Source organism: Aristolochia californica, unplaced genomic scaffold (genome assembly GCF_029961685.1).
Source record: "Aristolochia californica isolate CCGP_79_NKW_82.1479 unplaced genomic scaffold, dmAriCali1.0.hap1 SCAF_3, whole genome shotgun sequence".
In the NCBI taxonomy this organism is placed as follows: Eukaryota; Viridiplantae; Streptophyta; class Magnoliopsida; order Piperales; family Aristolochiaceae; genus Aristolochia; species Aristolochia californica.
The window spans coordinates 47,510,287-47,531,182 of record NW_027181992.1 but is presented as its reverse complement, the minus strand read 5'-3'; the positions used below and the strand labels follow the sequence as shown (position 1 = coordinate 47,531,182).

The 20,896-nt window shown below is 37.9% G+C and overlaps 2 protein-coding genes across 4 annotated transcripts; both read left to right on the top strand.

Moving 5' to 3' along the window:
* The first annotated feature begins 511 nt into the window (after positions 1-511).
* LOC137959989 (uncharacterized) lies at positions 512-6,809 on the top strand. 2 transcript variants are annotated; one of them, XM_068807427.1, is made up of 10 exons: positions 512-810; positions 3,161-3,274; positions 3,376-3,444; positions 4,086-4,105; positions 4,188-4,240; positions 4,341-4,371; positions 4,452-4,530; positions 5,896-6,029; positions 6,446-6,515; positions 6,760-6,809. In XM_068807427.1, the coding sequence occupies exons 1-9, from the start codon at positions 636-638 to the stop codon at positions 6,479-6,481; spliced, it is 711 nt and encodes a 236-aa protein (XP_068663528.1). In that variant the 5' UTR covers positions 512-635; the 3' UTR covers positions 6,482-6,515; positions 6,760-6,809. The 2 variants fall into 2 exon arrangements, with proteins under 2 accessions (XP_068663528.1, XP_068663527.1); XM_068807426.1 differs by having other exon boundaries at positions 6,446-6,809.
* Positions 6,810-10,187: 3,378 nt separating this feature from the next.
* LOC137958749 (calmodulin-binding transcription activator 3-like) lies at positions 10,188-20,856 on the top strand. Of its 2 annotated transcripts, XR_011114010.1 has the most exons (13): positions 10,188-10,508; positions 10,974-11,093; positions 12,321-12,436; positions 13,047-13,135; positions 13,274-13,319; positions 14,254-14,722; positions 15,327-15,574; positions 16,468-16,974; positions 17,053-17,735; positions 18,461-19,043; positions 19,645-19,944; positions 20,472-20,600; positions 20,677-20,856. XR_011114010.1 is itself a non-coding variant. In XM_068805856.1 (12 exons), the coding sequence occupies exons 1-12, from the start codon at positions 10,469-10,471 to the stop codon at positions 20,493-20,495; spliced, it is 3,225 nt and encodes a 1,074-aa protein (XP_068661957.1). In that variant the 5' UTR covers positions 10,188-10,468; the 3' UTR covers positions 20,496-20,856. The 2 variants fall into 2 exon arrangements, 1 of the variants encoding a protein (XP_068661957.1); XM_068805856.1 differs by having other exon boundaries at positions 20,472-20,856.
* The last annotated feature ends 40 nt before the right edge of the window (positions 20,857-20,896 follow it).

Genomic DNA, 20,896 nt, shown 5'->3' with positions numbered 1-20,896 from the left:
TTTTTTAATAGATGGCTGCGACCCGAGGAAGCTGAAACTGTAATGGCGAAATGAAAATATGTTAAGCTGGAGAATGCATGCATCTCGCAGAGCTTGTCGTCGTTCTCCACTGGAGACCTTGACAAGGGGTCGAAGCTCCAACTTCGAAGTGCATTCTGCCTGACTTATTGGAAGGGTGTTCTGCAAGCATTTCTGGGTGATTGTTGCTTTGCTTTTCTTTCTGGTAATCATGCTTTTACTGACTAATGGAGAGATCGAATTCGAGCCTGCCTGATTAAATTGTGGAAGACAAGGTGCTCCGATAGACGTCGAAACCTGACCAAAATGAAGTTGCATATGGGGAGTTCAAATTCCAATCGAATTAGAACAAAATCTGGAAAGAGGTTCAGCCCAATAGGGCCCATGAATCGCCCAACTAAGGCCCAACTCCACTCCTTTTCAACTGCTCTTCCCTTTTCGACAAGCAACCTCTTTTACCTGCTCATATCCTCGAGCTGTTTAAGTTAAATGACCAGAATATCCTTACCATTTCTAGCCTTCTTCCTCGCCCACGACTAGTCAACACCACTTTCTTCCCGGACCCTGGGCGATACGATCTTACTTCTCAGCTCAGATTTGCTAGACGAATCTTAGAGATGACTCTCGGGACGTCGACACAAGCGTATGGGGAACCGTCTTACTGGGACAAGAGGTACAGCAAAGACTCGACACCCTTCGATTGGTACCAGAAGTATCCTGCCCTTGCTCCACTTTTCCAGCTCTATCTCCTCCACCGCCACCGCGTCCTGCTTGTTGGTTGTGGCAATTCGAGTAGGTTATCTTTTTTAATATCAATGTCACATGCTTGTCATCTCAAAGACTTGTTATGTTTATTCGTTCGATGAGGATCTCTTCATTACCTTCTGCTGGATCTGTCTGGATTAGATTGGAAGATAAGGTACTAGTGTCTTTTTTGTCTGGTTAGGATTTTTGTTCGCAGTCTGACTGGTAATGTTCAAGTTCGAGCTAATTACTGTTTACGTAGCTGATGTTTACTCATAAAACTAGGCTTGTAGTGAAGAAACGACTTAAAACGACAACTGTTGAAAGAAGTAGATTGGAGTAGCGCTTTACTCTGTGTGTTGCGTTTCTTGTAAGTGCATTTTGGATATTCTGGTGCATGTCTGTGTTCTTAAAAAGGCGTATTCGATAAATAGCCTTAAAGAAAAAATGAAGGCAGAAACGTATTCATTTGTCAACGTTTGTAGAATAGTTGAAGATATTTAAAAGGAAGGTTGACCACTGTACTGGGAATGTTTTTAAATAGTTAAAATAGTTTTCCAATCTTACCAATGTTGTTCAAAAGGTAAAGAAAAAGTTAAGAGCTGTATCTTGTTATTCGTGTCTTTTATGGACATGGTCAGTGATTTTGAAAGTTGTTCTGCTCTCCCTCTTTTCTCTCTCTCAACATATATATATACTGAGAGGTATTAGTAAAAGAATTCATTAAGAAGGCTCAAGAAAGAGGAAGGGGTTTGAGAATACATAAAATATGTGAAATTAAAGCCAAAAGCCAACAGAAAAACAAGGTAGCTAATACAAATATCACAATAGGAATGAGCTGTTGAAAGGGAGGTGTTCTTTAGCTGCTCCATCTCTCGCTAGAGTGTCAGTGACACTATTGGCAGACCCAGGCATGTGCTGTCAGGAGATACTCAACTGTCTACATGTATCTTCTATCTCATCAAATACATAATAAATCTCCCTGGCGAGAGGGGGATTTCTTTCCCGAGGCCCACGAGATGACAACCTTTAAATCGCCTTCCACAATCAGAGGGGAGGAGAAGGGGTCCTTATGCAACCTAAGGTCCTATATAATGACTCTCAACTCATTCTCATTGATTTGAATTTGCAATAAAATGCAATATTTCTGGTGACTTCTCATCCGAACAGTTCCAAATGAAAAATACCTATAGTTTATGACTGGTGAATCTGTGACAGTTATATCTATTGTCATAAATTGTGAAACCTGTTTGAAGTAGTTAGACCAAGAAAATCAGAGGTTTATGCACTCTACTACTTTTATTAGAAGAAATTTTTGTAACTTCTGCATGACTTACTAAGTCACTCCTTCCCCTCCCTAGAGAACTGAGTTTAGCACAAACCAATGCACACTAAGAGTGTAGACCATCTCTTTCTCCATTTTCGACTCTTAGGGCAAATTTGGAGTGTTTTTCATCTCAAGTTTTGTTTGCTATCATGTTTTCCCTCCTCCTTGTCTGGCCTCCTTGAACAAATAATTTCAATGCTTTTGGAAAACAATTGGAAAGAACTTTTAGATGCTATCTTTCGAGGCCATAATTTGGAATATCTGGAAAGGAAAAAAACTGATGGACTTTTGAGGGTAAACAGAAGTCCATTATGGGCATTATTGAAGCAACAATCCATTGTGCTTTGTTTTGGGCATTCAAACTTCAAGGGGCATCCCATCTCCCTAGTTCAATTATAAGGAGGGCAGGAAGGATGCCATCTACTCAATTGATCACACCATTCCTGACCTTGTAGTTTGGTCGCCTCCTCTTGTGGGTTGGTTAAAGTTTAACTTTAATGACAGCAAATAGGTGACCTTGGCCCAGCTCGAGGTGGCAGAGCCATTAGGACTCATTAGGTATGATCTTTTTTATTTACTTTGTGCCCTTTGGTTAGTGTGATGCTGTGGTGGCATGGTAGCCCTCTTCCGGGGTTTGCAGCTCTACAGTTGGTTTTTCCAGGCCCCAATTATTGTGGAAGGGGACACTGCAATGGTTTATTTGTTGAATCAAGAGGGGAAAATGCCCTCCTGGACATTTCTTAGTCTTTTTTTATGAAAACGAAAACACTTGTAAAAGCTTAAAATGTCATTTGTTTTCATACCTCTTGCAGTACCTATAGCATAACCGATGCATTGGCAAGGGAAGGTGTGCTTCGGTAGCAACTCACTGTCGGCACTGCCCTCCCACTTTGATTTGTTTCTTCTTTCATGTATCTTGCTTTTCTTTCTGACATATCTCTTGTTCCAATCTGTATTTATTTTATATTTAAGAAGAAAGATGTCGCTGCTTAACATGTTTCTTTATCTTGACTATAAACAAATCATCACATTTGGGCTTCTGTTTCAAGGCTGACTTATATTTTTTGACAGCTCTTGGGGAAGACATGGTCAAGGATGGTTACCAAGATGTTGTTAACATTGACATTTCCTCTGTGGTGATTGAGGCCATGGGGAAGAAATACAAGGATTATCCACAATTGAAATGTATCCTAATGTTGTCTGTGAGTTTCAGATCCATCCTTAATCTGCTTGCACCAAGATCTGAGTTTCCTTGCTCCTTGTGTCATCTCCTTAATATTTCATAGATATTGAAATGGATGTTCGAGATATGAGTGCCTTTGAATCTGATTCCTTTGATGCTGTAATTGATAAAGGTACTTGGTTTCATAAAGGAACATGCTTCTGTATTTGTGTATTTTAAATGCTTTTTGTTGCAGATGTTCAACTGTAGCTATTAGAACTTGCAACTGGATGAAAATTGTGCCATACTTGTTGAGTTGACTTAATGGGTCAAGTAGCCAACATCAGACTTATTCACTGATCAGACTTATCATACTCCAATGAATTATTCACTGATCAGACTGGAGTTTCACTCTCTTGGTATCTTTGGTTTCTGGCTAAGGGTTTCTCATACCAGTATCTGGTATTGTACTGAGTGCACAAACATCAGAGAAATATTTGGTTTTAGAGATAATTATTGGGGTATTCAAGGGATATAAACTGGTACCAGGTTCCCAAAAATCTTAGATATATCCGTTGGTTCCGAAATATGTTGCCCAATGTGTGAAACACTGATCATCCTGATAGATTATTTATTACAAAACAAAGTTTGAGATTGATTGCTATTGTTAATGATGACCCAGTCAACTATAATTCGACTTTATATTTTTCTTTGAGAAATTTTATATTGAAATATGCGCTCCAGTGCATGTTGTAGGGTAATATTCTTTGAAACCAGACACTGAATTATCTTTTTTTTTTTTTTTTTTTTTTGTGGGTGTTACTTTTTACTCAGGAACTCTTGACTCTCTCATGGTGAGTGTGTGTACTTGAGCACCTAGCCACTTATCATCCTTTGCCAAAAAGATATTTACTCATAGCAGTTCCTGAATTGTAGTGTGGACCTAATGCCAGTCAAAATGCCAACAAAATGCTTGAGGAGATAGGGAGGTACAAGAAATTTTTAGTGCCCCTATGAATAACTATTCACTTATGATTTTGTTTTTGATTTGTTAAATGATATATTGAACCAGTTTAAACAAACTATCAGGATACTCAGGAGTGGAGGAATATTCATGCTGGTACCATTTCCTCATTCTGGTCATTGTTTTCTTTAACTGAAGTTCTTGAGACATTCCGCTACTGGTTTTACCTAATACAGATCTCATATGGAGCTCCAAATTATCGGCTTTCTTTATTGAGGGAACCATGCCTATGGGAAATTAAGCTTCATGTAGTTGGTTAGTGGGTCTTGGTTTACTTAATAATTTGTGTTGATTTTTTTACGTAGTAATTGTCTTCATTTACTTAATGTTTCAATTTTCTGTGAAGAGATTAGTCTAATGGCTGCCCGTATGCATCCTTTGCAGTAAAGGAATTCTTGTTTTACACTGAAACAGCATTTGGGACCAATCATTTTTTTTGGTTCCTGTAATTTATGTTTGCCTCCTTTTCAATTGTCAATCTATTGCCAATACTGATGGCTTATGTGATGTTGCTTTTATTCTTGCCTTACCCTTAAGGTTGACACAAGTTAAAGTTGTTCTAGAAAGCTTTTTTGGATTCTGAAAAGAAAATTTGCGTAAAAAAATTAAAGCTTACCTGCTTTATTTGCTAGTTATGCTATTGGAGTTCATTTTTGAACCTTTGAAAGTGTATCTTATTGCTGGCCCAACTGTGCATAATCACTGTGTTCTTGTTATGGTTTCAAGCAGCTGCATACAAGAAGAGAGTGAAACTTCTTGCATATTGAGGCAGACAATACTTATTTGTTATCTTTGTTGTATTTTTCATGGTTAGACAATTTCAAGTTGTCTATATCAAAGGTCTTGTACCCAATGGAACTAGAGTTGTATAGCCAGTAAATCTTCTTTCAAATGAAGAAGTGATCTTCTCAGAAATTGAAACACCATGATGCTAATGCCTGTTGGTACAATAGTCCCATGATTAAAAAGAGTCTGTGCTTATTACTCGGAAGAGGTTTCTTAACTTCAATTACTCATTTTGGGACGGACTTTGGATTCAACTTTAACATGACATCAGAGCAAAGTGTCTGTTCTATTTGTCCCAATTCGTGCCCATTTTAGTTCCTACCTCCCTAATGTTGTTCATATCTTAGATCCATTGTCCATGAAAACTTCAGTGGTTTTTGGCTGGGAAAAGACCTCGTGATTTTGATTAGTCATTTTGGCTCGTACTTGGACTCAACTTTAATATTGTATCAGGGCTGATTCATGTATGTGGGCTTCCACCCAAATATGTCCATGTTTAAAGCCATAAAAAGTGGGGCCACACTTACGGCAGAAAGTTAAAAAGGTCTTATGCTTATTACTTTCAGCTAGTCATTTGGATGGACGTGGACCCGACATTAACACCCACCATCTAGTGACTTGCATTACTTTATTATGATGATGATATGCTACAAGTATATTTCACCTGTGATCTGTCAGACGCATTTTTATTTAGCAAAACCTTATAATTGAGATCTTGATGACCCTCCCCTTTTATGTATAAGATTGCCCTGTTGACTGTGAACTACAAAGGAAGATTGAAAAGCTTGTGCTTAGTTACATAGGTTGTGATTGGCTAACTTGTTTTTCATGCAGGAAAGCTGGGTTCGCAGATGGAGCCTCAAAAATGGGAGCTGACAGTTCCTATCCCACTAAATGAGGACAGTAGTTCTGTCACTGCAATTCTGGGAGAAAATCCTGACGTTCACTACATATATGTTTGCATCAAGGTTAGTATTGGGCACTTCTTTTCCCCAAAAAATTCTTATGGAAAGAGATGCAGAAGGGACGAAAAATTCTTCAGCCTGTTTACTTCTCTTTGATTATTAGTGCAGAATAAGTGAGAAAATTGACAAAGGGCTTCAAAAGAGTAGAAAGCCTTATTTCTGCAGTTAAACATACTGTTTCTTTTCCTTCATTTTCTTCCTGTTGAGACTTGTCCTTGCATTTGTTGTTACAATATTTTCTGGGTTGTAATTTTCACCTTTAAATATGTGCATTACTTTTTCTTAAGCATTAGGAAGTTTGCATATTCACCTTCTTGAAGTCCTGAAGCTACATTAGTTGAGGTCTGTTCATCATCTTTCTGGACCATCTGTGACAGGGGGCCTTGTTGCATTGTGAAATGGTTGTTGGATATTTGCAGGATGAATCTTTAAGACTGGAATCAAAAGAAGCTTGAACACTGATAAAGAAGAATCCCGAATATCCCTCCTGTGAGTTCTAATCCCAGTTGCACAAATACACAGAATATGAAATTTCCATGGAGAACATTCATCCTCTCAGAATTTGATTCAATCTGGCATTGAAAAATTATTAGTCAGGGATAATGGGTGAACATCTGCTTCTTATTCTCTTCTTTATGTTTTACTGATGATTCTGTCTGTGTGTCTTTTGGCCCCTGTTCTTCTGCTATGGGCAATTTGTTCCCGCATAATGAACCGTTGTTGGAGCGTGTAGCTGCTATTCGTGATGTCAATTTGTGTGCCATGGCGATATGGTGGTATTTATTGATGATTGTACACATTCTTGCCAAGCACTAGATGCTTATCTTTTTGGATGAGGCAATTTCTTGGGTTCATTACTTAAACTTGCAATGTTGTAAGAATACTTACACGTCCACAAGTTACATTCTGTTTGTAAACTTTCATTGTAAATGAAGGAAAATTATGTTTCTTTATAGGAAATGATGCATAAAATGTGAACTTGCCGTATCATGCATCAATGTGGACCATCAATAACATATGAAATTCACCAGGAAATTTGCACCACTATTAAGTATTGGTTCGAAAGTCAGTGACCTCATCATATTTTAGGGGTATGCTACTAATTAACTTTTATTATTGTTATTTTTTTATTGCTATCGTGCAAACTTTCATTATCATTTGTATTTGCATACTATATCTAGCTCCGATCACAGATTGTATTATAGACAGGGTTTCTTTAGAATTTCAGTTCCAATTGGACCTTAAAGTCCAACCTGTTTGAAGTTTTAACTCCATTAAAATCATGTTGTCAATGAGGTTTTGGACCTCTGGCAGCTACTGGTGATCCAATTCTAAACCACTTCCATATACTGAGGCTTGCATTAAGTTTATATGGTTCCAGACATCATTTACTAGCATCATCCCATGTCTAGCAGACATGATTTAAGCATATATGTCAATAGTTAAAGATGGCAAGTCTTTACGTTGGCGCACTCTGACCTGAACTAATCCTTCAAACTAGTGACTCTTGAATTAAATTGCAGAAACTTCTCTGCAATTTTTTCCTATAGAATTTCATTTATGGTTTATGTAAATGGAATCATGCTTCAAGATACACAGAAAAGCTCTATTTCGTTCCAGAATGAGTTGCCTGGGGAGTTCTACCCAGCAAAATCCCATCGACCCCGGCATATAACAGTCTCAGTGACCTCCGCTCAAACCCAGCTCTGAGGTATTGGTCTCTACTCAAATACTTGTATTGTAGTCCCATTAAAGGAGGTCTATTTGTAGGATCGTTAGCATTCTGATTTTCTTCTGTAAAAAAATTTCAAGTTTTATCTTAATCCCCACTCACCCTGGGAGGACGTGACCTATGTCGCTGTTGTGCAGATGGCAGGTAGCGGGACCAAAAACAAGAGAGCATACAAAATTTACTCCTCTGGCACTGGTCAAATATGTTGACAGGTATGTAGTCAACCGAATAAATGAAAGGGCATCTTTGAAGCAAAGCAGCCTTAACACTTGGTCGTGGGGCTGCTTGGCCCACCTTATCACTTGTCTGTGTCTTCTCTTCAAACATTTCTTCATTTTAGTCTTCTAGAGCTGTTGGCAAATTGAATATGCGAGTTGAAGGACCCATCTCTCGCTATCAGCAGGAGAACCACTGAAGCTTTATAGCATTTATTATAAGCTTTTCTTGCTTCTTGAGCTTATCTTAAAAGCAGAAAGGAAGTCCCTTTGTTTTTTTATAAATTCCGGTGGTTGGTCTGAAGAAGGGTTATCATTAGAGTCTACTCTACCAAGTTTGCATTTTTTAAATGCGTTGCATGAGTTGAGGTAAAAGGGCCAAGGAGTTGTTATCTCCTATTTGAACGGTTCTTGTATAGAAAAGTTAATGTCTTTCTTGTAAACATTTCTAAGGAGACGTGCTTGATGAAAGATGTCAGCTTATGGTCATTACTCATCATTACCCACCCATTGAAAGGGATAGTGCTCAATGAGATGTTATCTCCTATTTGAATGGTGTACCCTTTGCCATAAAAGAAAAAAGAAAAGAGGAGACAACTCATGGCAGTGTTTAGCAATTCACCGTCGATCTCACATTTGTATCTGATGGTTTAGATAAGCTAAGGGCACGGTTCAGGTCAAGGTTTAAATTTGTTTATTCTATTTTTTTTCAAGTTTTCCTTGACTTGACCTGGGTTCAGACTCTTGATTTAGAAAAACCAAGTTCTCTCCGGCAAACCTGACTTAGATATTTGGAAACACTAGTTTAACTTGGGCAAACCCTACTTAGATATGTGGAAAAACCAATTTAACTCGGTAAACCCGACTTAGATATTTGTAAAAACTAGTTTAACTCGGCAAACTTGACTAAGATATTTGGAAAAACTAGTTTAACCTTGGCAAACCCGACTTGGATATTTGAAAAAACCAATTTAATTTGGGCAAACCCGACTTGGATAATTGAAAAAACCAATTTAATTTGGGCAAACCCGACTTAGATATTTGGAAAAACTAGTTTAACTTGGGCAAACCCGACTTGGATATTTGAAAAAACCAATTTAATTTGGGCAAACCCGACTTAGATATTTGGAAAAACTAGTTTAACTTAGGCAAATCCGACTTAAATATTTGGAAAAACTAGTTTAAATTGGGTTTGGGCAAATCCGATTTAGATATCATTGTGGTCAAGTTCAAACCTCGACTCGGAGGGGATGGTCATTTTAGGGGATTAAATTTGTCGATTCTATTTTTTTTTATTTTTTTTTGCCAGTTTTCCTTCGCTTGCTTTGTGTTCATACTCACTTAATTTAGAAAAAAAGACTAATTTAACATAGGCAAATCCGACTTGGATATTATTGTGGCCGAGTTGGATCTTCATATTGTGTCTTGATACCTTTTTTGCTCAATTATTGGTGGTAGTACAATATTTACTCAATTATTGTCGTTACTTCCCTCAATAATTCAATCTCAGACTATATATTTCATGCTTCATACCTCAAGTCTTCTTATCCCAAACGGAGTAGTAATTTTCCATTTCCAAGCAATCCAGCTTTTACTTACCCTGCCTCACTACAAACAAAAACAACAACAACAGCCACGACGACCAAATCCATTTCTTAAAAGCTACAACCATTAAGCATTCCGAATTCTTAAACCTTAAACCCTAAACTCAAAAATCTATTTTCGGAATTGATAAGAAAACCAGATATATTTTTTGTTGGGTTACTGCCCCAGCTCCTGCAATTTGTCAATAGCAGAGAAAGAAGAACTGCACAAGCCCTCTCTTTTCCGTGGATCAACTTTCAACACTGTCAAATCCTGCTTCAACTAAGGATGCCGTACATCGATTAAAAAAATTCGTACATGTGGAGCCTACTAGGAAGAAACGAAGCTACCGGGATGCTCGAATCCTGGCCATCCAATTAAGCCCCAGATCAGAAGTGCGCGTAGTTTGTGACGTAAGCCATCAGCTTCAGCGGCGAAAAAGATACTGTAAAAAGCCGAAACGGCGGAAGTCACAGGCCTAACCCAATGGAGAATAAGCACATGGTGTGAAAACTGAACCGAGACCTTTGACTTTCTCTCTCTCCCTGAACCTTTTTTTTTTTTTTTTTCGTCTTAATATTTAGTGGTTTTGCTTGTCTTCGTTGGAAATTAGAAAACTGCTCACTTCTCTCCCTCTCGCTTTCGTGCTTTTTTTCTCTCTCTTCGGGCCGCATCACATGAACGTACTCTAGGGTTTTGATAATGCGGAAATACCGGAATCCTCTTGTATTAATCTGTCGTCGTTTTCGGACATCATCTTCCGCTTTACGCGTCTTACTCGCCTCGGATTCTGGCTTACGCGTTTGATATCGAGCTTAGGGAATTGAAGCTCCTTGGTAGTGTCATTTGTTGACGGGAATTCGGGTGTTCGCTGATGAGAATAGGTGATAGGGTTGCAGCTTTGGTCGCGGATGGCAGATAGCCGGAGATATGGATTAAATCAGCCGATAGGTATGTTCATCGTTTTTTTTCTGGGTCGTTAGTGGTTCTGTTTTGAGCTGGTGCGTGCAGAATTTGTTTTTTTAGTTTTTGAAACCGGCTGTGGGTGGGAATTATCACGTTTCGGTATGGGTTGCGCTGTCTTTCGATTGTTTGTTGAACGACTGTGAACGTATGATGACCGACAAGGTACTTCTGAGGGAACAGCGAATGCTCTATTGGTTTATGACTTTTGCTGGTAACTTCACGCGGGATGGTTTGTCTGTTTGAACTTTATACACTAACGGATTTGACATTGTTGATAAACAAAATTGAGACCTTAGCAATATATTGTTTTAAAAACCCATCATATCCTGTAACTTATGCTTAATGGGTCTGATTTCACTAAATGGCGTGCTTTTGAGTTCCTTTTTTTTCAGATTCTACTAGAAGGTACTTCCCATATTTTTAACCATGTTGATTGACTTTTGTAAACAGCCATTGGCCAAATTTTAGCAGAAGCACAACATCGTTGGCTCCGGCCAGGTGAAATTTGTGAAATTCTTCGTAACCACCAAAGGTTTCGTTTGACATCGGATCCACCTTATAAGCCTCTTGGTATGTATATGCATAGTCTCTTGCACAATTAAAGTGGTTAGTTTTTATACTTCAAATTTCTCAGTTGATTGTTTAATTATTGTAAAATTTTAGTTAGATCACCACTTAACCTTTTAAGCAATATTAACTAGATCCAATATCAACGAAACACATGGGAAGAGGGTGTTTTATTCATTGTTACTAATGCAAGTTTTTACCCAAGAATCCAACATAAAACAGATTCTACCAAGGTGGAAAGAGCATCTGGCAATGACCATTTCACTGAGCCTTTGGCATCGACAGTGATTCAGCACTCGTAATCACTGGGTCAAGGAATGCAACTTCCATTAGATGCTTCCTTTAGGGTCATGACTAGATCAAGGGATTTATGCACGCTTCTAGCTATCTCTAGAAGTCATACCCTAAGAGAAGTTTTTATTAGCTTGCTGACTCCTTGCTAATAGTAGATGACCCCTGTTGATATCTTATTGTGGGATATTCTCTGCCAAAGGATTAGCCCCAGTGTTTTTTCTTTTGCTCTTCTATAGCCACTATCTTTGAATAGAACATGTTTACTAACATACTGATGAGAATGGAAAAGGGTGTTTAGTAACATACGCCTTTGGAAAATAAAGGAATTCTGAAGTAATTTTGCATGTTTGTATATATATATATATATATATATATATATATATATATATATAGAGAGAGAGAGAGAGAGAGAGAGAGAGAGAGAGAGAGAGAGAGAGAGAGAGAGAGAGAGAGAGAAATTAAATTTTTATTTGATTTATTCCTTAAGGCTAACAGAATTACAAATTAAAAAGGGAATAATCCTTAAAAAATAACAATAGGAGAGGAGTTTCCCACCACAAAATTTTGCATGTATATATGTATCATTTTTTGTTCTTTTTTTATCAACTTTTATTTTTCTTCTTCTTCTTCTTCTTCTTCTTTTTTATACACAGAGATGTCTGTATTGTTTTGTTTTCTATTAATTATCATTGGCATCATCATTATCATCACTGTGATTTTGCTTGTAGAAAAAACCACTAAAGTTGATTCTGCCTATGGAAAAAGTTTTTAGGTGTCAAGTTGTCCTTCATGTGGGATTTACTACTATGGAAACTGCAGATGTTTTGGTTGAAGCTGAATGCTACTCAGTGCTGGTGTTATTTCTCTTTTGTTCGATAGAGAGCTTTTCTTTACCTATTAATTCTGCCACTAGGAATTAACTTCAATTATTTTTAGGGGGTTCTCTCTTCTTATTTGATCGCAAGACACTTCGGTATTTCCGCAAGGATGGGCATAATTGGAGAAAGAAGAAAGACGGTAAAACAGTCAGAGAGGCTCATGAAAAACTAAAGGTGCATTATGATTTCTCATATTCTAGAGTGTCATAGATTATAGTGGTATTTGACTACTTTAGCTTGCTAGTTTTTACTTATTGAGTTTTCCATTGAAAAAGATAAAAGAGTATTACGGCAAGGAAGAAAGGCCAGGCTCACAGTAGGGAGTGGGAAAGATGAATTCACTGACACTTTATTACATGACATGCCTGCTTTGCAAGAGGATCTGATACACTATTTGCAGTCCTCAAAGTTTGCTGCTAAACTACTTACAAAATAGATCTCACTGTTACAATTTCATTAAAGATATGTCTTAATCTCCAAGGAAGCAGAGCAAGCTTTTATTACTAACTGATGAAAATGCATGGGTCCCACATATAAAATAAAGGATGAGTCCCCTTCTATGATCTCCTGAGCTGAGCACCCCTACATGAACAATTTTATTCTAGTTAGGACTGATGATAGCTCGCCTTTTACTGAATCGTAATGGCTAGCAGGACCTGAGTAGGCTCGCCTTATCATTCCATTTTGGTCCAAACACTTAGCATGCTGTTACTCAAAGTACTTCCCACCTCGTAACCAAATTTAGCATATGTGCAAAAAATTTACCCTCTGCTCCTTTCTCCAGGCTGGGAGTGTGGATGTTCTCCATTGCTACTATGCTCATGGTGAAGAAAATGAGAATTTTCAAAGACGAAGTTACTGGATGCTTGATGGGTAAGTGCTTAATTTATCTATAGATTCATTTCCTCTGAAATCACACAATTTTTATCAACTTGATATTGACATTCATTGCTTAAACTCATGTATTTGTATTTAGTTATCTTCATCTTTTTCTCTTGGTCTTGTTTCCAGGCAGTTGCAGCATATTGTACTTGTGCATTATAGGGAGGTGAATGAGGTAAAAATTTGCGCTTGATTTTCTTAATTTATCCTCTTTGCTTTTCAAATTAATAAACTATCATTTACTGAATCCAATGAGAATAAGTAGATGGGTAATCCAGAACCTCCTCAATTCAGCTTCTCATAAGAGAATAAGTAGAAGTGTAATCCAGAACCTTCCCAATTCAGCTTCTCACCAACTTCTCATGATATATTTGTAGCAGAAAAGAGATTCTTTATTTTTATTTTTTTTATTTTGACTTTAAGTATTTTATATGGCTCAAGTGTGCGGAAAATTTGAGGATTCATGTTCCTAAATATGTCCCTTGGGGAAAATGCCTCTTCCCTAATCTGGTTGTTTTGTTTCTGTACTTTGAAGAAACTGAGGACATTTATAACTCATTAATGTTTACTTGATGTTGTAAGTCTGGAAGTGTGAGCTAGGGAGTTAGCTTCTACTTACGATCTGGAAGTCCTTTTTTTCATTGACCTTCCACTGATAATTTTTTATATACATATTTGGTATTCTTCTCCCCTGCGATTTTTATTTTTCCCCTTTGAAATCTTTCTTATTGAAGTGTTTTTTCTCATTTTCATAAAAAAATAAGTGAGATCCTTTACATCTTCTGATGATGAAAAAGTTATGAGAATGACCTATGGTGCTCTCTTTGCTGCTAGTTTTTTAATCATTGCGGCTATTCTTGTATCTGTCAGTAATAAAAATCAACCCTCCACTGAGATAGTATCAGAGGTGTTTTGATCTATACCATTGGAAGGTTACTGAACTTCAATATCTTCTTGATGAGATCTTGTTTGTCCAATTCCCCATGGCCTTTTCTCTGTTCAGATATTGGTCATGAATAAGGAAATTTATCTTGCTAGTTTTCTTGCAATTTTTTTTTTCTTGGATTGACTACTTGTTGTGTATTATAGACTAACTGACTAATCTCCAGGGGAGCAGGTCGGGTATCCCTCGCTTGTTAAATGCAGATGGGGGAATGCAGAATGACAGTGGTAGTGCTTCTACTAGTTTGGTTCACACTTCTTCTGCACAAGTGAATTCTCCTGTTCTTGCCGCTCATGCTTCATACGCATCAAGTCCTAGTACAGCCCATTGGAATGGACAGGCACCATCTTCAGAGTTTGATGATGGGGATTCTGGAGATGATTTTGGAGTCTCTTCCCTTGGAGAACCCACCACAGCTGGCTTTGGGGTTGGCACTTTGCACCCTACTGATACTGCAGAAAAGAACACAGTGGGTACAGGTCCTGTGCACCTTCCTTATGAGAGTAGGGGGTTGAATGACCTCATAGGGTTGAAAGATGGACCAAGTAATCCTTTCTATATGAACCAAGTGGACCATTCAAATCTAATTTCAGACAGTGTTCTTCAAACAGATTATGGAGTCTCAAGGGAAGCTGGTATGTACAAATTAATAGTTATGTATGTTGAACATGGTAGTGGATAGGGCCTTTCTCTTAGTGGCAACATGGGGTGTTTCTAGTGTGAGGTATTGGTGTCAAGTCTTACCAGGGTATGTGTTCATTCAAAAAAGGAAAAAAAAAAAAAAAGGAATAGCTGCTTGTATTTTGGAATGTTGGGAAAAAAGGAAGAGAACTGAGTTGCTTTTGTGATATGCAGACTTTAGTGTCATAATTGTGGCATATAACTGTTAGATCCTGTAACTGTTTGTTAAAATTTATTCCTTGTTTTGCATTTAAAAGTTTTGCAAAAACAACAGTATCTGGATAATAAGTTGAAACTTACACGGTAAAACTTTTAGGAGTCACTGAGCAACACCTTGTCGTCGGCACCTCCTTCCTCATTTAGTCTTTACTTTTATGTATTTTGGAGCTTTCTTTACCTTGCATGCAAGGTTTGCTTTTTAGTTTCTCTTTCGGGAGCTTCTTTCTTAAATGAATCGTCTCTTCTCATTGTCATAAAAAAAAATTCTAGTATTCTTTGGGTATAGCAGAATGTACTTCTCTTTTGTTTTGGTTAGTAGTGGTGACATCTTTGATGCAGGGCTTTTAGGTGGAATAAGTTGTGGACTTGCTACTAGTTCATCCACTTGGCCAGAGGCTCACAGCTCGAACAAAGACAGGACCACTATATGCGTGCAAAGAATTGGCCATGCTCCTGTATATGAAAAATCACCCGAATTGACATTAGATCCTTACAGTATTAACAAGCACGGATTAGATGGGGAGTGTGGAGCATTTTCTGATGCTCATTTAAAATTATTAAGAACAAATACTCATGAATCAATTGAGGTAAGTTTGCACTGAATACTGCTTGAAATTAGTTGTTTTAATTTCAGTTGTCCCATGCCTTTGGTACTGTTTTAACATGAGTTCTTTGAGTCTATTCTGATCTTTTATATTGTTGTGTAATATTATGTAGGATATAACATATCTAGTCTGACTGCTAATTCAGAGATTGTTTCATCATTTGTTTGAATGCATCTTTGGTCACCAGTCATTTTTCCAAATAGTTACATCCAGGGGCGGGTGTATTTGTTTGTTTTCTAATACATATAGGACTCCCTGAAATACGCTGATACACTCCCCCATATTTGCTCTATCCTCGAGGACAAAATACGATAAGTATCGACGATATGTATCCCACATATCAGCTGTATCCCTCACCCCTGGTTACATTCTCATTATATATAAAAAAAAAGGTTCCTCCTTTATCTCTTATTTCTTGAGGAAAGCAAAATTTCATTCCAAGGGCCTGCAGGCAAAATTTCATTCCACGGGCCGGCAGGCATAATTTCATCTTTCTATATTTCTTCTTTTGGTGATGGTACGTAGCAAATGAAAGGATTCTCTTTTGGTTGTCAATCTGCATGATGGAGACAAGGCTTCACTAGAATGTTGTTGAAGAAGAAAATGGGCAACACAACAAAATAACAACACTAACAGGTTTGTTGTGTTGCAAAACACTAGGTTGTTCTTGGGAATATGAATAAACATTAGATATGGTGGAAGAAAGTTTTAACGTGAGAGAGCATAAAGATTTTAATGTGCCATCTTAAAGTGAATATCAAACTATTGGAATCAGACTATTTTAGAAGGAAAGTGTCAACTATCAGAATTATGCGTAGTTGTCAAACAGCTGATCAGCATACTTATTTTTGTTGCTGTTGTTTAATTATATACAGGAGCGAAGAACAGAGGTAAATGCTGTAACTGCAGGTTTTCCTAGCGACAATTCTACGATCAATGATTTGCCCAAGATTTATGAGTCTACACAGAAGCAAAATTTCTATTCAGTGAATTTATTAAAAGAAAATAACATTGGGTCCCCGATGAATGTCGCTGCAAATGATTCATCATTGGATTTATTAACTGAAGATGGCCAGGCTCAAAAGAATGACCCAAAAAGTGGTGTGTGCAATGGTGAGCGGCAGGAGGAGCTCAAGAAGCTTGACAGCTTTGGGAGATGGATGAATCGTGAAATTGGTAGGGATTGTGATGACTCTTTGATGACGTCCAACTCACCGCTGTACTGGTGTTCTCTTGATTCCGAAAGTAACAAAGATGTGTCCAGCTTATCTAGTCACATGCAATTGGATGTTGATTCCCTGGGTCCGTCTCTTTCTAAAGATCAGCTTTTCAGCATTATCGATTTCTCACCAGATTGGGCTTTTTCTGGTGAAGAAACAAAGGTATGCAACAGTTTCATACAGCTCTATACGCAACTCTGGATTTTTGGTGAAAAATACTGATTTTCTTTAACATATCAGGTTTTAATCTCTGGTACATTTATGAAAAATTTGAAGCAATATCCTCCCAATATGAAGTGGAGTTGCATGTTTGGTGAAGTGGAGGTCCCAGCAGAAGTTTTGACTACTAATGCCCTTCGGTGTCGGGCTCCAGCTCATGTTCCAGGCTTGGTTCCATTATACATCACCTGTAGTAATAGGTTGGCCTGCAGTGAAGTTCGGGAATTTGAGTTCCGGGAAAAGGCATCTGGGCTGGGCCTGTCAAATGCTGTCAAAATAGAGTCTGAAGAGGAGTTGCAACTTCAAATACGTTTTGCAAAGATGTTGTTTCTAGGAGTGGACAGAATGCAACAGATTGGTTGCTCTAAGGGGAAATGTAATACATGCTTGCTGATGGTAAATATGTTTTCAGAAAATCCTGAAAATGAGTGGCATCAGATTGGCAGAGCATCTCAACAAAATCCTAGAGAAGCACTGATCCAGAGACTTCTGAAGGACAGATTGTTTGACTGGTTGCTTCACAAAATTCATGAAGAAGGAAAAGGGCCAAATGTTTTGGATGAAAGAGGCCAAGGGGTTATCCATTTAGCTGCTGCTCTTGGTTACGAGTGGGCAATGCGGCCCATAGTAGCGGCTGGTGTCAGTCCTAGCTTCAGAGATGCTCGTGGGAGGACAGGCCTTCATTGGGCTGCATATTTTGGAAGGTTAGCTAGCTGGACTATCCATCAAACTGGTTATTTGTATCCTATATGACATGTTTTCTATAAGATAAAACATAATAAATTCATATATACTGGTGAAAAGTAGTAAAAAAATAAAAAAAAGTTTATAGTGTATCAAATATATGGAAAAATGGTTGCTACCGTGCAAATTCTAAATTTATGTAAAGTTATTGTCTCCTTTTTCACCAGTAAACCTTTCTGTAATTTGAGGGCTAGTTCCCTCTTGCATTTGATATTAAAGCAATAAAGCCAACCAATATGTTAAAAAAAAAAAAAAAAAAGACAACATAGGACATTCCTATAAAAAAAGAAAAAAAATGGAACTATAACTTTCAATAAAAGCCAGTGGAACCATCCTCAAAAGGAAATTTTAAAAGCCGTCTGACTAAATTGAACAGTCTAAACTAGCTGGTTCATTTTGTGGATTTAAACCTTTGTTTTGGTTGAAACCATAAGGCCATGTGGATTGGGTCATTGGTTCAATGGCCACATGGGGGGTAACAAGGGTGTCTTGGGTATAAGTTTCACAGGGGTATGAAGGTTAGTGGATGTGTATAATCAACATTTAAAAAGAAAACGTTAGAACATGCTAACTTGTTCCAGATTTCCAGTTCAACAGCTGGCCATCCAATTTTACCATTGAATGCATTCTTTCATACGGTTCTGTTTGAATGCATTAACACGGTGTTAATCATGTTGTTGTATAGGGAGGAGACGGTGGTTACACTTGTTGGACTGGGTGCTGCTCCTGGTGCAGTGGAGGATCCAACATCAAAATTTCCTGAAGGACAGACAGCTGCTGATCTATCTTCAAGTAGGGGACACAAAGGAATTGCTGGGTATTTGGCAGAAGCTGATCTAACTAGTCACCTTTCTGCATTGACACTTAAGCAGAGTGGCTTGAATAGTGTTTCTGGCAATCCTGATCTGTCTGAGGATTCTATTCAGACTGAGGAGCAAAGAATTTCTCCTTTTGAAGGAATCAAAGAGCAGCAATTATCTCTAAGAGAATCCCTTGCAGCTGTGAGGAATTCTGCTCAAGCTGCAGCTCGAATTCAAGCTGCCTTCCGGGTTCATTCTTTCATTCAGAGGCAGTCAACACAGGCTAGCGATGAGCATTCTGAAGTTTCAAATGAATTAATTGCACTTGCTTATTGGAACAAGTCCCAGAAGGTTGGTCACTTTAGTGATTCTTTGCATGCTGCTGCTGTGAGAATCCAACAGAAGTTTCGTGGTTGGAAAGGAAGAAAGGAGTTTTTAAAGATTCGCCATCGTATAGTGAAAATTCAGGTATGTGTAACATATGGTTTTTGTGTTCCATTTTCTCATTCTGAATTACTGGGTAGCATGTAACAGTCTAAATGTTTATCTCAAGATTTTCCAGATTGAGTTGGACTTCTATATTTCCTGTTCTGGCCATTTGTTGCGTCATAAGTTGAATGTGGCATACTATGATTATTGCAATTGCTTCCTCTTGGAACTTGAATGGATGGGATTTGAATTGTTGTGTTATTATAAAGAATCATAAGTTTTTAAACTACTGATAGATTACCAGTTTTCTTTCTGAGAAATTCTATTATTTGGTCCTTTTGTACGATAGTTTTCAGTATGTATGTGAATGTAGTTTCAATTTGCTTAACTATTATGCTTTTTAGTTGGATTTCCTCTTGGAGGTGTGAACATAGTTATCTATACTTCTCTTATGACATTGATTGTACTCCCAGGTTGGTACTCACCTGGTGAATGTTATTTGGTGGGAATCGATTCCCATCTGTGGTGGTTATTCTTACTGTAGGATAGTTTAATACAGTAGACATACTCACTATGACAATTATTGTGTGAATGTTATTTTACTTTTGTGGTGATATTTCTGTGATGATGCTTGTTTTAGGCACATGTAAGGGGGCATCAAGTTCGTAAGCAGTATAAGAAAGTTGTATGGTCTGTCAGCATTGTTGAAAAGGCAATACTTCGTTGGAGACGGAAAGGAACGGGGTTGCGTGGCTTTCGGGTTGACAAAGCAATTGGCCACTTGGGTCCCGAGTCAGGTAAAACTGACGAATATGATTTTCTGCGGGCTGGCCGGAAAAAGAAAGAGGCTGGTGTGGAGAAAGCTCTTGCAAGAGTTCAATCAATGGTTCGGTACCCTGAGGCACGTGACCAGTATATGAGGCTGGTTCAGAAAGCTAAGGTGATTTGCAACTCCTCTAATTTCCTGTTCTGGCTAGGTATGTTTTGTGAGACTGATATCTGTTTGCTGGTGAAAGGCTATGGAAGAAGTTTTACTTTAGTTCCTATTTTATCCCTTGCCAAACTTTATTTAATGGGCCTTGTCAAGTTATCATTGTGGAGAGTTACTGCCAAATGGAAAGTGGAATTAATTCCAGCATGATCTGTTTTCTTAAGGCGATGTTAATTTTTCTTTTTTTTTTCTGTTTACTATTTCCTGGCCAACTGGATTTCAGTGAGTCCACTTGGTCATCAGTATAAATTTCAAGACACCTTGTTTTGGTCATTTGCTGTACATGCAATCAGTTCAAAAGGTTGAACAAGAATCCTCATTATTTGTTTATTTGTGTTTTGAATGCATACATCATTCACAGAAAACCTTTAAAACCACTCTCTCTCTCTCTGTTTCAGATGTGCTTTGTTAAGATACTTGTAAAACTGTTTTTATGAAGATTTGTTGAGTAATAACTATTGTCTAATTAATTTCAGACGAGGGAGGGAGCTGCTGCGTAAAGTGGACCTTCAGCTCTGCAGGTTTCTTAAGTGTTAAACATCACCATGCACCTATGACGGGTTAGAGTATTAACAATCATACGGTCGAGGACTGATTATCTTTTGGTATGGTCCTCAGCTTTCACATTATTTTATTGTAGCTGCTAGTCTAACTGACGGGTTTTGTTTTACCATTCTGTAGATGTAACTGGTTTTGTTAGATGTGAAAAAGGAAAGATCAAATATATGTATAATAAATTTGTGGCATCAGTTTCCTTGTAAAAACAGACGTTCTTTTTTACTTTTATTAAAATTGTAAAAACAGCACTTACAACGGTTAGAGGTGACGTTGTAAATGGCAGATGACCGACTGTTTTCACAAGATTTTCCAAGTGTCCATTAGGGTCTGTTTGGAACCCTAC

Coding starts and splice junctions, on each gene's coding strand:
- LOC137959989 (XM_068807427.1), top strand. CDS start 636: ATGACTCTCGGGACGTCGACACAAGCGTATGGGGAACCGTCTTACTGG. Junction 811..3,160: donor TGTTGGTTGTGGCAATTCGA/GTAGGTTATCTT, acceptor ATTTTTTGACAG/CTCTTGGGGAAGACATGGTC. Junction 3,445..4,085: donor TGATGCTGTAATTGATAAAG/GTACTTGGTTTC, acceptor CTTTTTACTCAG/GAACTCTTGACTCTCTCATG.
- LOC137958749 (XM_068805856.1), top strand. CDS start 10,469: ATGGCAGATAGCCGGAGATATGGATTAAATCAGCCGATAG. Junction 11,094..12,320: donor TCCACCTTATAAGCCTCTTG/GTATGTATATGC, acceptor AATTATTTTTAG/GGGGTTCTCTCTTCTTATTT. Junction 13,136..13,273: donor AGTTACTGGATGCTTGATGG/GTAAGTGCTTAA, acceptor TCTTGTTTCCAG/GCAGTTGCAGCATATTGTAC.